The sequence below is a fragment of the Protopterus annectens genome, chromosome 12.part0 (assembly GCF_019279795.1).
Source record: "Protopterus annectens isolate FY-2018-M chromosome 12.part0, PAN1.0, whole genome shotgun sequence".
In the NCBI taxonomy this organism is placed as follows: Eukaryota; Metazoa; Chordata; order Ceratodontiformes; family Protopteridae; genus Protopterus; species Protopterus annectens.
Window position 1 is genome coordinate 860,241,718 of NC_056746.1, and position 17,599 is coordinate 860,259,316.

Below are 17,599 nucleotides of genomic sequence, written 5' to 3' on the forward strand. Positions count from 1 at the left end.
TCTCAATAAAAACCATCACATTGGTTAAAAATATTGAACAAGAACTGTTTGAAATACTGTTTAAAATATATGTTTTTTTATGGAATGCATATCTTATTAAAATTGTACTTTATACAAGCATATTCAGAAATATATAGACTTTACTGTATGTAAATATATATATATATATATATATATATATATATATATATATATATATATATATATATATATATATATATATATATATATATATATATATATATATATATATATATATATATATATATATATATATATATATATATATATATAATGTGTATATACAGTGGATATAAAAAGTCTACATACCCATGTTAAAATGCCAGGTTTTTGTGATATTAAAAAATGAGACCACAATAAATCATTTCAAAACTTTTCCCACCTTAAATGTGACCTATAACCTGTACAATTCACTTGAGAAACAAACAAATTTGTTAGGGGAAAACATAAAAAATAAAAACGTACAAAAAGCTGGTTACATAAGTTTGCACACCCTTAAACTAATACTTTGTTGAAGCACCTTTTGATTTAATTACAGCATCATTCAGTCTTCTTGGGTAGGAGTCTATCAGCATGGCACATCCTGACTTGGCAATATTTGCCCACTCTTCCTTGCAAAAGCACTCCAAATCTATCAGATTGTGAGGGCATCTCTTGTGCACAGTCCTCTTCAGGTCACCCCACAGGTTTTCTATTGGATTTAGGTCTAGACTCTGGCTGAGTGGATTTAGGTCTAGACTCTGGCTGAGCCATTCCAAAACTTTTAATTTTCTTCTGGTGAAGCCATTCTTTTGTTGATTTGGATGTATGCCTGGGGTCATTGTCGTGTTGAAAGTTGAAATTCCCCTTCATCTTCAGCTTTCTACCAGATGCCTGAAGGTTGGGTCTATATTAGAACATCGAAGTTTCAGAACTTCAAATGTTCTAATATCGACCCCTATTAAGCGAAAACTGATAACACTGAAAATTCAGAACAGCAAATTTTTTCCTAGGGAAAAAAATTTCTGTTCCAAAAGACATACACACAACACAAACACACCAAACAAACAGCAATCCACACACATACACCTAAAATCTTACATCTAACCCTACACTAAACTGTACATACACCACTATCTACCCACTTACCTTAACCCAAACCCTAACCCTAAGGTCCATCACTATCGCACACACACCTCACCCGCGCCCTAACCCTAACTCACCTACGCCGCCCTAACCCCCACGTCTACACATTCGCACACTTACCTGACCCGCGCCCTAACCCTAACTCACCTAACCCACCCTAACCCTCACGTCCACACAATCGCACACTTACCTGAACCCAACCTGTAACTTTCCACCACAGTGCTGAAAATAGCAAAGCGACAGGAATGGATAACCAAATTCTTTCCTAGGAAAGAATTCAGTTTTCTGAAACTTCTCTACTTTCAGCTTTCGCTTAATAGGGGTCGATAATAGAACATTCAAAGTTCTGAAACTTTGATGTTCTAATATAGACCCTGAAGGTTGTGGGCCAAAAGTGACTGGTATTTGGAACTTTTCATAATTCCCTCCATCTTGACTAAAGGTCCAGTTCTAGCTGAAGAAAAGCAACCCCAAAGCATGATACTGCTGCCACCATGCTTAACTATGATGATGGTGTTCTTTTGGTGATGCGAAGTGTTGTTTCTGCGCCAAACATACCTTTTGGTATTGTGGTCAAAAAGTTCAAACTTGGTCTCATCAGACCATAACATATTTTCCCTCATGCTTTTGGGGGACAATGTATTGTTTTGCAAATTTTAGCTGGGCCTGGATGTTTTTCTGTGTAAGAAAAGACTTGCATCTTGCAACCCTACCCCACAGCCCAGACATATGGAGAATACGAGAGATTGTTGTCACATGTAGTACACAACCAGTACATGCCAGAAATTCCTGCAACTCCTTCAGTGTTGCTGTAGGTCTCTTGGAAGCCTTCCTGACCAGTTTTCATCTTGTCTTTTCATAAATTTTGGAGGGATGTCCAGTTCTTTGCAACATCACTGTTGTCCGATATTTTTTCCAGTTATTGATGACTGTGTTCACTGTGTTCCATGGTATATCAAATGCTGTGGAAATTTTTTTGTACCCTTCTCCTGACTGATACTTTTCAGCAATGAGATCCCTTTGATGCTTTGTAAGCTCTCTGTAAACCATGGCTTTTGCTATAGCAGGCAACTGAGTAAATGCCAGGAAAATCCTAGTAGGACAGCTAAACTTTATTTGGGGTTAGTTGGAGTCTCTTTAATTGATGGCAGGTGTGTACCCAAGAAGACTGAATGCTGTATGTAAATCAAAAGGTGCTTCAACAAAGTATTAGTTTAAGGTTGTGCGCACTTATGCAACCAGCTTATTGTATGTTTTTTTATTTTTTGTATTTTCCCCCTAACAGATTTGTTGTTTTTTCAATTGAATTGTACAGGTTATAGGTCACATTAAAGGTGGGAATTTTTGAAATGATTCATTGTGGTCTCATTTTTTATATCACAAAAACTTAGTATTATAATTTATTAGCCTTTTGTTTTAAGACTGGTATTAAAGATACACTGTCATTGATGTTCTTCTTTCGGCTTTTCCCGGTTAGGGGTCGCCACAGCGGAACTCCGGTCTGCTAATGATTGGCAGTAGATTTTTATGGTGCCGAGGTGCCAGCTCAACCCCCCCAACCTTCAACGAAGGCACGCCCATTTACACATGTCTTTTGAATGCCACTCAACTGCGGGGAAGACATGCAGACTCCACACAGAAGGTGTTCCAGCCGAGAATCGAACGGGAGAACCTCTTGCTGTGAGGCGAAAATGGTACTGCTGCACCACCGCGGCTTCAAAGATACACTGTCATTGATACACATTTAATTTTATTTGCCATGTTAATTCCTTAATTCCAGGTAATCCTTCCATGAACCTCCCCTTGGGTTGGAGGTTACTTTCTGTAGAATAGTAAATAAGAAGCATTTAAGTCCAGGACATGATATTGAATGCCTGAAAAGGGCGTTATTCTGATTGTGTTTCAAACTGTCGTAGCTGTCCTGATATATTCGCTTTTTCAACCACCTCTCGGTCTTGCCAACATAAAAATAAGGACATGAAAAGCAGGTGGCCAGGTATACCAGTTGTTTAGTCATACAGTTGCCATCTTGCACATACACAATGGATTTTTACTGATTATTTAGTTGTATTCTCTGGCTGTAAAGAATATATTTGCACTGAGCACAGTTACCACATTTTCTAGTCACCCTATTCATTTTATTTGTCTGACCTTATTCCAATTTTTTCTGCCAATCAGTCTCCATGTTTCAGGACTCGCTCTAGCAGGTCCTGACATTTCAAATTGTTAACAAATCTTCTGTATAAGCCAGAATTTTAATAGACATATTTTCAATATTTAAGAGAGTTTATTCAGGATTATATGAACCATATAAGTAATGGTTTTCTTACCCTGAGTTTTTTTACGTATCAGAATCATATTTATTTACAGTTAAATAATATTTAGACAGACAAAATAAAGCAGAAATTACAGTTTTCATTTTTAAAGAATATAAATATAATATAAAATATAAAAAATAATTCTCCTGTCAACTGAAGCAAAAGCGTTTGAGCATCAAATGTTGTTGTGTCTTTCGGCTTTTCCCAGTTAGGGGTCGCCACAGCGGAACTCCAGTCCACTAATGATTGGCAGTAGATTTTTACGTGCCGAGTTGCCAGCCCTGACGCACAACCTTCAATGAAGGTACACCCATTCACGCATGTCTCCACACAGAAGATGCTCTAGCTGAGAATCAAACAGGACAACGTCTTACTGTGAGGCGACAACGCTACCGCAGCACCAGCACCACAGTTGTAACATAGACATACACAGATATATGATTATCTAATGTTCTGTTGAAATTCACATTTGTTGACAACTAAAACAGAATTTACAATATTTCAACAACGCAAATGTTGACACAATACTTCACATGTGCTGAGAAACAGCCTTGTCGCATGCAAAACCTAAAACAAAAAACATAAAAATAATTTTTTTGCCGGGGCAACCCCCCTGCAGCCCCACACCCTCTGATAAGTACTTATACTAACTACTCAAAAGCAGGGAAAGGGAACACTCCCAAACCCCAAAGATTGCTTGATCTCACCCCTCTGTTGACCATTTGTTTAATCAACCAAAAGCAGACGACTAAACAGATGTTGACCAAACACACCAACTAAAGCATCAGAACCCTATATTATACCCATTTTCATAAGCAAAATACTAACCTTTCTTTTGCAGCATATTCATTTAAACATTGGTCTTTCAATACAGATACATCTCATGGAAACATTTTGATACTAAACTTTGTAGCTAGCCCATCAATCTGTGATCTTTTTGTAGCATAATTATTTTAATGTTTTATTTCAACTTAGAGAATACTATTACAGCTCCTTATTAATATATAGATTCACATGTAACATTTTAAGCTAATATGTCGTCTGCTACATTTTAGTTCTGACATTTCATTCCATTCTTTATTGAACATTTGATTCATGAATACTTTATATATCTTTCAGCTTTCTGAGTAATCTTCTAAACCTGGAAAACTTAGGGAATTTTCTAGCCAGCATAGCTGATGTCAACTCACTGGTTCACTAGGACTCTGGTTTCACAACTTCATCATAAAGTGCCTGTTTGGACATCTCTCCGAACACTTCTTTGAGTAACTCAGCATTTCTGAAGGCATCATGAACAGTGTCTCACTTATTTTCAGAATATTCATTTTAAAAAGGATATACAGATGCCTATTATAATTTTTGATACAGTTCAGCCATCAGCTTTTTGAAAAAATGGCAGCTTTTGCCCCCCCCCCAACACACATGCAGACTTTATCATATTGCACATTATGTATTCCCTTTAATTGTGAGACTTTTATCATGCTGATCAGAATAAAATGACTGCCTTCACTGATTCAGTTTAAGTCTGTCTTAAACCTGAATTTGCTTTTCGGGAGTTAACAAAAATAAGATGCGAGAGTTCTTTATTTTTATGTACTATCCAAAAATGCCATGGGTAAATGAGCAGGCAGTAGACCAGTGGCTTACACTGGAGTATTTCCTTATCCAGCTAACACTAGATAAGCTTTTACATAACAGTCAGTGCTAATGTTTACAATTACTTCAAAGTTCTTGACAGCTTGTACTGCCCCTCAAGTTGGCCATTAGGTTGTAATTGGTAATATGGGATATGCTGGAATTCACATTGTATGAAACCAATTCTCATGCTTACATAATGTCAAATATTGACTGGTACATCTTATCTTGCACTATTTGTTAGCATCACTAACTCTGGAAACTTCAGATAATAGCCATAAGAGATCAACTATACTTTGTCTTGAAACTGAAACAAATTATCTCCAGGTTTATTCATGGTCTTCCAGGAAATTATTACTATTAGATCAACATTGCATATCACAGAATCACAGTACATTTGTGATACACTTTAAATTGTTTCTGTCATAGGTAGCTGTGAAATTTTCCAGTAATCTTTCAGTTCATCTCAAACCGGATCTACTTGTTGCTCTGGCAAATTTAAACAATGCAGCATATTTATAACATGCATCTCTTTTGCTGGTTTAAAACTCACAATTGGTTCATGTCTCTATAAGTGCAATAACTTTCTTTGCAACCTGGGTAACACCTTATACATTTGAGTCTTGAATATGTTCCACAGTAGCTTATGGTTATGTTCCTTTAGCACTTGTAAAGCATAGGCATACTCTTGTTGCATCCCAAAACTTCTTCTTCTTTCGGCTTTTCCCGGTTAGGGGTCGCCACAGCAGATCACCTGTCCTCTCATGATTGGCAGTGGAGTTTTACAGTGTCGAGCTGCCAGCCCAGCACCCAACCTTCCACAGAAGGCACACACATGCACACTCACACCTAGGGTCAATTTAGTGTGTCCAATCCACCTGCAGCATGTCTTTGGGATGTGGGAGGAAACCAGAGCACCCGGAGGAAACCCACACTAACACAGGGAGGACATGCAGACTCTGCACAGAAGGCACCCCAGCCAAGGCTCGAACCGGAGAACCGCTTGCTGTGAGGTGACAATGCTAACCACTGCACCACCGTGGCCGCCCTGTTGCATCCCACAACTACCTATCAATAATCAGTAGCTCTTTTTTTCAATCTTTGTATATCTTTTATGATAATAGTGAAGGCCATACAATGTCAATATTTTTGTGTTCTTCTTTAGTCACACCCACATCAGTATGTGATCAGTAATGTTTAGCATGTCAAAGAAGCAATTTGACTTCTAGTGATGATGCAAGTAGCCCCTCCCCCCAAGAGAATGGAGTTAGATAATATTGGTGTGGGTGCAAGAAACCCTCATGGCTGTCTGAATGATGGCTCTCACCTCCATGTCAAAGAAGCAATGTGGGTTCTAGTGATGATGCAAGTAGCTTCTCCCCCCCCCAGAGAATGGAGTTAGATAATAAGAAAGATATTGGTGAGGGTGCAAGAAACCCTCATGGCTGTCTGAATGATGGCTGTCACCTCCATAGTTCTGGAGATTTTCTGCTGTTAAAAATAAAATAGCAATTCTTTGATACTGATAGGCAGAGGAGTTTATTAACATCTTAAGACAACTGGGCAGTCTACAACTGTTGTGAATGGAAGTTTTCAAAGATTCAAAGAAACTTTATTGTCATTTAGGACCACACAAGTACAGCCTAAACAAAATTACAAATGTCAGTTCATGAGAGAAATGCAGTGCAAATAATGTAGATACAGCAGTATCAGAAAACAACATAAGAAAGAAAATAACATGTATGACATGCAAGAGGTAGTTCACATTAGATAAACACATTCAATACCCATTATCCAGTGATAAATAATAAATAAATACCCACCACCAAACCCCTACATTGTTAAGATAGAGAATCAATAGAGAGTAGTGAATAGCAGCTGTTTAGTTACCACATTGCACTTGTTAACCTTAGACGTGACTCAGTATAGCCATCACATTGCATAATAGTAATGCTGGCAGTAATTGCTCAGAGCAGCAGGATTAAATGAAAAAAGAGGCTTCAGTGTATCAGGTATTATGGTTGGTGTCTGTATTAATAAGTCTCACAGCTGTAGGATACAAACTGTTCATGAATCTAGTAGTCCTACAGCAGAAGCTGCGGAACCTCCTTCCAGACGCAAGTTGTGAGAACCAGTTGTGGGCCTGATGGGTCGAATCAGCAAGTATTTTATATGTTCTCTTTCTTGCTCTCGTAAAGAAAAGCTCCTGAATAGAAGAGAAGTTTGTGGCCAAGGTTTTCTCAGCCACCCTCACCACCCTCTAGAGTTTCTTCTTCTCAGCAGCTGCGCAGTTACTGAACCATGCTATGAAGTTGCTAGTGAAGATGTTCTCGATAGCTCCCCTGTAAAAAGTGATAAGAGCAGACAGAGGTAGCTTTTTCAGGAGGTGAAGCCTCTGCTGAGCCTTCTTGACTATACGGTTCATGCTAGCAGCCCAGGAGAGGTCATCAGAGATGTGAAGGCCCAAGAACTTGGTTGTTTTGACTTTCTCTGCTACCTCCCCTTTGATAGTGAGTGGTTGGTGAACTGTTGCCTTTCTCCTGAAGTCCATAATCATTTCTTTGGTCTTATTAACATTCAGGTCCAGATTATTCCTGTCATACCAGGCAATCAAAGTGTTCACCTCATCCCTGTAGTTATGTTCATTCCCACCACTAATGAGACCCACGACTGTGGTATCATCAGCAAATTTTATAACATAGTTTGACTTATATTTTGCAGTGCAGTCATGGGTGAGGCTGGTGAAGAACAAGGGGCTGAGCACACGACCTTAGGGAACACTGGTATTCGGGACTATGCATTGAGAGGTGTTGCTTCCAGTGCATGTCCACTGGAGTCTACCAATCAGAAAGTCAAGAGTCCAGTTACATAGGTGCTTGTTTATCTCAAGTTTCATGAGTTTTTCCACCAGTTGCATCGGTATTACAGCATTGCACTCAGAACTGAAGTTGATGTACAGCATCCTTTCTTAGTTGTTCCTCCCTTCTAGGTGTTTAATGTAAGGTGTACTGTGACTGATATAGCATCTGCAGTTGATCTATTTGCCTGGTATACAAACCAGAGTGGATCGAAGGACTTAGGCAGACTTGCAGATAGATGTTTCATCACAATCCTCTCAAAGCACTTCATGATGTTTGAGGTTAAGGCAACCGGTCTGAAGTCATTGAGGCAAGTAGGTTTGGGTTTCTTTGGAAGTGGGACAATACTTGAATGTTCGTGTGTTTGGTTTGCCTTTTTTGTAATAGGGAAACATGAGGGAACTTTCTCCATAGCAAGGGATGAGTTGAAGATGTCTGTCAGTACCAGATATAACTGATCAGCATACCCCTTCAGTACCTTGCCAGGTATGTTGGCTGGTCCAGCAGCCTTCCTAGGATTCACCTTCTTAAGCTGAAGTCTCACCTCCTCGGAGTGTAAGGTGAGCACTGTCTCCTCTTTGCCAGTGTTTGTTTTAGAAGGTACAGTGGTGTTCTTCTCCTCAAACCTGCCAAAGAAGGAGTTCAGTTCATTTAGGAATTCCAAGCTGTCATCACATTGGGGTGATTTGGACTTATAGTCTGTGAGCTGCTGTATCCCTGCCATAGGCTTCTCGTATCCTTTATGTCTTGGAAGCAGATCTGAATTTTCCTTCCATACTCCCCCTATGCCTCTTTGATGCCCCTTTTCAGATTTGAATGGGCCACATTTAACCTTTCTTTGTCATTTGCCTTGAAGGCTGTGTTTCTTTCCCTCAGTAGCTCATAGACATTTGATTAGCTCTTACATTGATGGCTTTCATGGTAATTACATCCTCCACGCATTTATTTTTGTAGGCAAGAATTGATTCAGTATAGATGTCTATGTCTAACTGGAGGTTATGCATAGCCACTTCTTTGAAGACCTCCCAGCATGTGGTATTGAAACAGTCCTGAAGGCAATCCATGGAACCCTTCTGCCAAACTCTGATCTCTTTAGTTGTTTTTTCTCTGAGCAAAACTGTCTTATAGGTAGGCAGAAGCAGGATGGCAGTGTGATCAGGGCTGCCTATGTTGGGGTGCTTCAAAGCTTTAAAGGCTCCTTTAATATTGCAGTAAGCTTTATCTAAGGTATTATCCACTCTTGAAGAGCAATGCCAGCAATCATTGGTAAAAGGGAAGTAAAATACATAATGATAGGCACAAAATACACTTGTCCCACTAACTAAAATTAATATTTTAAAGTTTTTGTTCAGATTCAGATATTCATGGAGTTGTGGCCATGTACACGTTACAAAACTATGTGTCAATTCATTGCCATACCTCAGAATTATTCATGCAATGTTCATCATCTGATCACTGCTGCAGTAGCCTAAGCTAGATGGGTTATATCTCGACTAGGATATAATAACTAGCCAGCTTCCAAAGCTTAAGAAACTTAAAAGGACCTTCTATGTGCCCAAACTGTTGAAAGCTGAACCAAGGCAGGGAGAAAATGAGTGGTCTCGACACCAAGCCCTTCAGACGTTTACTGATGCTGAAGATCACTCCTCTTCCAGACTTTTGGGGATTGATGGTCAGCTATCATTTTTCTACTCATAGGCAGATAAGTTCCCTTCAGGAGAAAAAAAAAATCTCCACATGTTCTGTTTTAACAAAACAGTACTTTTCTGAGTTAACTGTTTTGCTAGGTTTTGATGCTTTGACACTGTCACTAGACATTTATTTCCATTAAATGAGTGTGTTTTGAATTGCTTGTTTTAAACAAGTTTACTTTAGTTTTAGCTGACAAAATTTTAAAATATTACTTTTAGTTGGTAGGGCAACTGTATTTTGTGCCCATCATTGCATATTTTACTTTCCTTTTACCAATGATTGCTGGCATTGCTCTCTGAAATTCAGGGTTTTTTCTCAGCTTAATAATGGAACAGCTTATCAGTTCTTTGGTTCTTTCTTTCTCCAGACATAAGAAAAAGAAAATTGATAAACAGCCCTTGCCAGTCTAGTAGCCTACTTCCATGCCTCAGTCACTTATGGGTGATCCTGCAGTGGTCATTTCAGGTTTTTCAGACCACTCATCTTTTTCCCTGGTTTCATTTGATTTAGTTCCTTCAGCCACCAAGGACTAGGGTGTTAACTTGTTTTCTGTGACTGTTGGAGTGTGCTCTGTGGGCATGGGGGAACCATTGTTATTGGTCTTGGAGGAAAGAGTGGGAAATACTTCTCTGCCTGGTCAGACTAAGATGCCTGTTCCTAGGGGTGCTGTTCCTGGAAGAAGTCAGTCTACTTCTATGGATGTTTCTGCTAAAAAGAAGCAGAAAGTTAAACAGTTATCTTCCCCTGTCTCTGTTACCCTAAATAGGAATTATTTATTGAGATTACCACAGCGCTTATTTCAGGCTATTAACTCTTCAGATTCTGGTTCTACTGGTAAAACAAAAATACATTTTCAGTTTCTGGAAATTCCCAGTATGCAGAAGAGGGAATAGCAATAGAGGAAACAATTTCAATTATTTCCCCTCAGGCAACAGATTCCAATTCTGAAGAGAATTTTTCTTCAAAGTTTCCCTTAGAATTTTCATTTTCTGAAACCATTTTTAGAATGAATCAATATTTTCAGTGGAAGCAAAAAGACATTCCAGATTCTTTGAAAAAAATGTATGATTTATTACAAGTGGAATTCAGCCTACTGCTGTTCCTTCTATACTTCCAGTTTTGGAAGATGTTTTTATTATAAAAAAGGCAAACCAAACACATGAACATTCAAAGAGAAGTTGGCACTAATAAAAGGACATAAATCTCTTTCTCCTCTGTAATCTCCAAAAAAACCTTTACAAGTGATGACTGACAATACCATAGTGATGTGTTTCCAGATCATATTCTCTGTGAAGATTAGCCAACACAACCTGGGATATAGCAATTCACTACAATCTCATGCCACAGGCTTCTTACATCGTATCAGAGCAAAATATTTTGAACAGGACTGGGACCGACTCTCGTGAATGAAAAATGAATCAGAGGGTCTTCCAGGATTTGATCCATGTGTACGGAACACAGCAGATAGAGTTGTTTGTCTCCATTTACAACAAACAGCTTTCATAATTCTGCTCTAGGATTCCATGTATGCAGGCCTGGAAAACAGATGCATTTGCATTTTCTTGGACAGGAATGTTCCTGTATGCCTTTCTACTCTTTTCACTAATTTTAAGGGTCATTCTGAAGATTCAGAAGGACTGTCTAAAACTCATTATGGTGACTCCCTTCTGGCCCAAGCATTATGTGGGTATGGGAGAAGCATTATATTTTTGATAGTCATTTTTGAACCATGATTAAAGGATACTTCAGATTCCTGGATGACAATTTTTTTTTAATTTGTTCATGGTCCCATGAAATGTTTAATGGTTTTATTCAGTACATCAATCACACTGTTGATTTATTTTCTTTCATGCATGACAAACATGTGTATAAATAAGCTGTTTGGATGTATTGGTTACAGAGAACATTTTGGGGGCAAATGGAAGTCTAATATTTTTGGAAACATTTTTCAAATAGTTATTTGTAATTTAAAGTTGCCAGCCACTGTGATAAAAGAAAAACTTTGAAAGGGACTGCTGGTTAGACCCTCAAGGTTGGTCATGAATAATGACGTATTCAGTCTGGAACTTGAAAAATTGAAAGACATGCTCCTACAAAGGTGGAATCCCTCTGAATTTCTTTTAAAATCCAGTAATGGAAGAAAGCACTATGGCAAGACATAAGAGGTCTCAGCTAGTTTTAAGTGGACCAGAATCCATTGGACCAGATAAGTAGAAAAATGTTAATGAAAAGGATTTTAACAAAGCTATGATGTTAACCTTTAGTCATAAAGGGAAAGCAATTAAAAAGATTTTGGTAAAAACTGGTGAGCAGTGTTTGGTTCAATGGATCTTATTGATAGGCTTAGTAAAATACCAATGATTGTTTACAAAAGGAATCCCAGTATAAATGGGATTTTGAAAAGGTGTCCAAGGCAATCATTCAACCCCAATAATAGGGGGGTGTCTACATATGGGACTTGTCCTCCTGTGCAGATTTGTACTGGGTGCAGTGAATAAGTCATTATCCAAATACTTAAGAGTGATTGCCTGTAGGGGGAAGTATATGTGCAGGGCCAAACAGGTGACTTACCTGGCAAGCTGCACTACCTAAAAAGGCAAAAAATAAGCTAACCACAGTGCTAAAGGATACTCACAAGCAAAACAAACAAAACTGAGAAAAATAAATATGAGTCAACCAACACAGTCCAGGCAAAATAAACTTCTGTTGAACACCAAAGATATGTAAAAAAATGGTTTATTGAAGAAGGTTAGCACTTTCGCGGGGTTACCACTTCATTAGACCAAATACAAAAATACATTAAAACACAGAAATATTTAAAACATAACACAACCAATCAAATAAAACTAATTAAAAACGACCACTCAGACAAAGTGATGTGACCCATGTCACCACCTACTCAGTAGGGTTGGTTTAAGGGACACAGCACTGTTAGGTCCTGGATATTCATATGCTCGCAAAGAAACAATCCATTTTAACTTACACATTTCAACAGCATTATTAAAATCACCTCTTCTAATATGAGAATGCAAAAGCTGTAAAACTCTGAACTTAAAAGAATTATGTCCTGGAAATAAAAGGGCATAATTAGCTAAAGCATTAGATGCTACATGATTGCGAATATTACTTAGGTGCTCAAGTATCCTTTCTCTAAGTTGATGTGTAGTTTTGCCCACATAACAACCATCACAGGAGCAGCAGGTGGCCAAATATACCAGATTGCTGCTCCTGCATGTCGCCACAAACCTAGGTGAAAAAATACGTCCTGTGATAGGATGTGTGAGTTAGCAGTGTTATACCCATTAGTGTAGGAGCAGGATAATCAGTGCCACAGCAACACTTACAAGAGCTTTTTTCTACCAAAAAAAAAAAAAAACAAACAATGGAGCTAGTGTAGCCTTTAGTGTATGAAATGTAGAGCCAGTGTCTGTCAGGCAGTAATTGAGAATTTGTAAGAAAGCTTCGTGGAGGATGCCCTAGACATTGGGCACTTAGCTGGCAAATCTCTAGTGTAAGAAGTATTACTGCAGTGTTGATTTCTTTCTCAAAAATCTACTGTTATTGTAAGCTACACATACCACTGTATTCTATAGCTTTGATGTTTATGCACATGCTCACTCAATCATTATATTGTGCCTTTAGTACCCCAGATGGTATTATGACCTCTCAATGTCTCTTACATCAAAATGTGTACTGTGCCTGCACTTACAAAATGCACAGAGTTGTAAACTCCTGCTCTGTCTCTCACATTTTATTAACTGGGTAGTATATCAGCTCAGAACTAAAATTGGGTTATTCGGTTCCCTGAATACTACCACATAATCAGTTGTGTTGCCTGACTTTGCAGAATATGAATGCTCTGTTATTTAATCCTATCTGCATGAACTTGCTTGGAATTAATTAGACCATCCTTTCTTATCAGGACACGTAAAGCATCATGATAGGCACTATCTGTCTGGGTATTACCTGAGAGATACTCTCTATTACTACTATTTATGCTTTGTTCTGCCTTACAACTACTGTTCCTATTGCACTTTGATATGTTATGCAACTGTGCATAAATGTGACTCATTTTTAAAATTGATCTATCCTGAATCTGCTTTGTATATATAATTGTGTAAATTTAGCAATGCAGTTATATATCTGAAGGACTAGCTCTTGATTTCACTACTATGTGTTAATAAGAAAACTATATTTTGTTGTCTTAATTGGAAAAGTATTGTATCATTTTTTTTTCTTTTGTGTCCTTTCTCTTTTTCATACTGTGGTATGGAGCTTTTCTTCTCAAGCCTCAGCTGAAAAGGGGTTTGCTTTTGCTGACCCAGTCAGACTACCCCAGTAAACAAATGCAAATAAGTAAATGACTTGATTACTTAACACAGACTGTAGCCCGCGGTAGTGGTGCTGCGGTAGCGTTGTCGCCTCACAGCAAAACGTTGTCTCGTTCGATTCTCAGCTAGAGTGTCTTCTGTGTGGAGGCATGCGTGAATGAACGTGCCTTCGCTGAAGGTTGTGCATCAGGGCTGGTAACGCGGCACGTAAAAATCCACTACCAAACATTAGCAGACCGGAGTTCCGCTGTGGCGACCCCTAACCGGGATAAGCCGAAAGACAGAACAACAACTTAACACAGACTATGCCAACACAAATTTGGGATCACAGTTCTCCAGAGTTGCCAAGATTTTGTCTATTATAGTTAGTGTTGCACTTGATGTGGGGTATGAGAGAAGCAGTGCCTAATAGTACTTACTGGCAAAGCCTCTTCATGAGAAATGTAATGTCAATGACTCATGGAAGGCAGCACCATATGTATCAAACAATGTTAATGCACTTATGTGACACCCATCTACTGACCCAGTAATCAAGGAGCCTCAATCCTCACCACTAGCACCAGTGAGGGACGTGCACATTGGGAAGGATAACAAGTACACACACAGTAAAGTACAATTTCTCTTAAGAGCACACAGAAATCACAGTCAGTCTGGGGCTGGTTTCTCCCTTTCTTCCAGATCCCCAATAAGACTCCCCATTGGCACAGCTATAGAGTAGAGTCCTTAGCCAGGGTTCCAAACCAAGTCCTCCCAGTACTCCTTCTGTCCAACCAGTGCTTCATGTCCCTGCCCAAGTAGCTGACATACACACACACACACACACACACACACACACACACACACACACACACACACTTTGAAATGATTTATATACAAATACACAGAGACTCCTGGGTAAGACCGGCACAGGTTCACTAGTTATGCCCCTTCTGCCCAGGCTATAAGGTAGTAATCCACTGCTACTAGAACCCCTACTTATCAGCTACTATAAGGCCCTTCTCAAAGGGTGACCAATTTTGCAGTGTAATAATACTGTTATCCAGTTAGTAACTGTGACCAGAACTTTTAAGGCTATTGGAGTGGCTTAGTATTATCTCTATGCAAAACAGCCGCAGCTGAAAGGCTTAAAAATATTTAATAATAAATAAGAAAAACACAAGACAAATCTCCTCAGTTCAACACAATGCTAGTCATGAGTTCAGAGATCACAGGAAAATGCTTAAAATAATACTGTAGAATAGTCTGACATAAATATAAAAAACAGCTAGTCTAATCTTACTATTTTCTGTCTATTTCTAAGAGAAACAATGTTCTAAATAATTTACATGCATCCAGAGCAAAGGCAGAGTGCTGGTGATCTCAGTTCTGAAGACAAATGCAAAATGCTATCTCTTTCTCTCTGAGATCTCTTAAATTGATAATACATCACTGCTGACTCATTTTAGATTACATCGTTCTTGACACTTCTCTGGCTCCCAGGCTACCAGAAACTCTAAATTTACATTTCTTAGTAAGCTTGCACCTGGCCAGGAAGCCACAGCAATAAAATATATTATACATGTAAAATCTAGCAATTAACTGTTGTCCTAAGACAATAGAAAGAATTTCTTCATCCAGACATACCATCTCTGAGCCCTGAGATCAAACAGTCATAAAATGCTTTACTTTATCAGCTTTCTTCCAGCAGGGTGCACTGTGGTTACATTTTTGAAGTTCAGAACATATAACAGTTTTTCTTACATTTAGTTTTCTTACATTTGTAAAACAGCCTGTGGATTATATTAATATTTACAATGACATAGAATTATCTACAAAATTCTATCTAGGTGGGCTGGCAGCCTTTCAGTTTTTCGCAACTTCTAATAGCAGAGTGTTGCTTTTTTGTTTGTTTGTTTATTTGTTTGTTTCAACAAGATTTTCACTGGTGCTTCTCTTTCTTTTCTGTGATTTTTAGATGGTGGGAGATGCTCTTGGCTGGGGATTTGTTGTGCGAGGTTGTAGGCCTTGCCACATCCAAGCTGTAGACCCTGATGGCCCTGCAGCTTCATCAGGGCTGAAGGTAAATATTACATGTTACTTACTTACATTTGGTGACAGGATATATCTAAAAGGGCAGTGCCCATTTTCACTGGCTTCCTGGGAGCAAGGCTTCAAGAACTCTTGATTGTTATACAGACTTAAATATAATGTATATGCAATACAACTGTTACTCATTTAATAAACACAGATGATGCAGTGTGCAGTGAAATGATAACTGGATTACTATAGAGAGGCTAGGCGGGCAGAGCACGAGTCAGGTTAATACAGTTTGTTACATGAGGTACAAGTAAAAGGAAATTACAAAAGCATGTAATGTACTTACTGAAATCAGCAAGTTAGATAAAAATGTTATATCTGTTAATGTAAAGCACTGATTTCTGTATTATTAAATACATAGCAGACATCATAACAGGAGTTAAGTTTGAATTTTATAATTATTTTTTTTTTATCTGTAAGCAGCAAATGTTCATGTCATGTGTCTCCACAAAAATAGATCAATTTCATGTGGAGAGAATCTTTCAGTGAGGTTTTTGAGTGCATACTTTGAAGTAATTTGGTGTGGAGCAAGTGGTAGTGTGTTCCAGAGATTGCCAGTATAGACAGAGAAGCAAGAATCTACAATCTGTTTCTGGATTTAGGTATGGATATGAAAAGCCCTTGACATGACCAAAGGTAAGAGTTTAATGTTTATGCCATTTCAGTACATAAACAGGAAAGAGGCTTTAGGGGGACATCAATGCTTTATGGGTAGGTTTTCTCTGAATTAGGGAGAGGTAGTGACTGAATTCAAGTTAACTGAAAACTGGGATCAAAGCACTGTGTTGCATTCTAGCTTGGTGGCCAGCTACACGTCTAGCAATCCTGTTATAACTTACTAGGTATGTGAAAAAGAAGAGGTCAAAGGTTAGTAACTATATATATTCACAGAGTAGAGAAGGGGTCAAAGGAGATGCCCTGATACAGTAAAAAGCCAAGCAGTTAATGCAGTACTTACATGCATCTCAAACTTGAAATTATCATTGGACAGTCCAAATAGAGTGGGAAAGGAACTTAAGTAGGATTACTCCTCTCATTCCTATGATCCTTGTAAAGAAAACAATTGCTTTGGTTTTGTTAATAACACTCTTCCAGAAGACTTTACACAGGCATTGCATGGAGCTGAATGTGCTCTGTAATTTAGAACTGAAGACAAAGACAGAATCACCCATCAGAAGGATGGCAAAATCATCAGCATCCAGCTTGGTGTCACCACAGAGCTTCATCATTCCACTGAAGAAGAGTACAAGGCCAAATACTAAGCTTTGTGGAAAACCTAGGGTCACTGGGAGAGGGATGTACTGCATCATCACAGATGATGAACTGTATCCCCCCTTTGAGATAGCTCCTAGGTCATGTACAAGTAGTGAGAGAGAGCCCGTATAAGGCAGAAGGTCCAGAAGGCAGAGATTGCTGACCATACTAAATGCCTTAAAGAGGTCTAAAAAGAGTGATCCCATACCCTTGTTACATGAATGTGGAGATACCCAGTGGTGTGAAGCACAACTGTGTTTTGCCATGATGAGATTGAAAGCCATGTTGT

General features: G+C 38.6%; 1 protein-coding gene across 1 annotated transcript in view; it reads left to right on the forward strand.

Moving 5' to 3' along the window:
* LOC122816842 (DEP domain-containing mTOR-interacting protein-like) overlaps positions 1-17,599 on the forward strand; it is a 699,106-nt gene that overhangs the window by 565,722 nt on the left and 115,785 nt on the right. Inside the window, exon 8 of the mRNA XM_044089901.1 lies at positions 15,935-16,039. Coding sequence (XP_043945836.1) covers positions 15,935-16,039 — 105 coding nt within the window. The remainder of the gene's footprint in view (positions 1-15,934; positions 16,040-17,599) is intronic.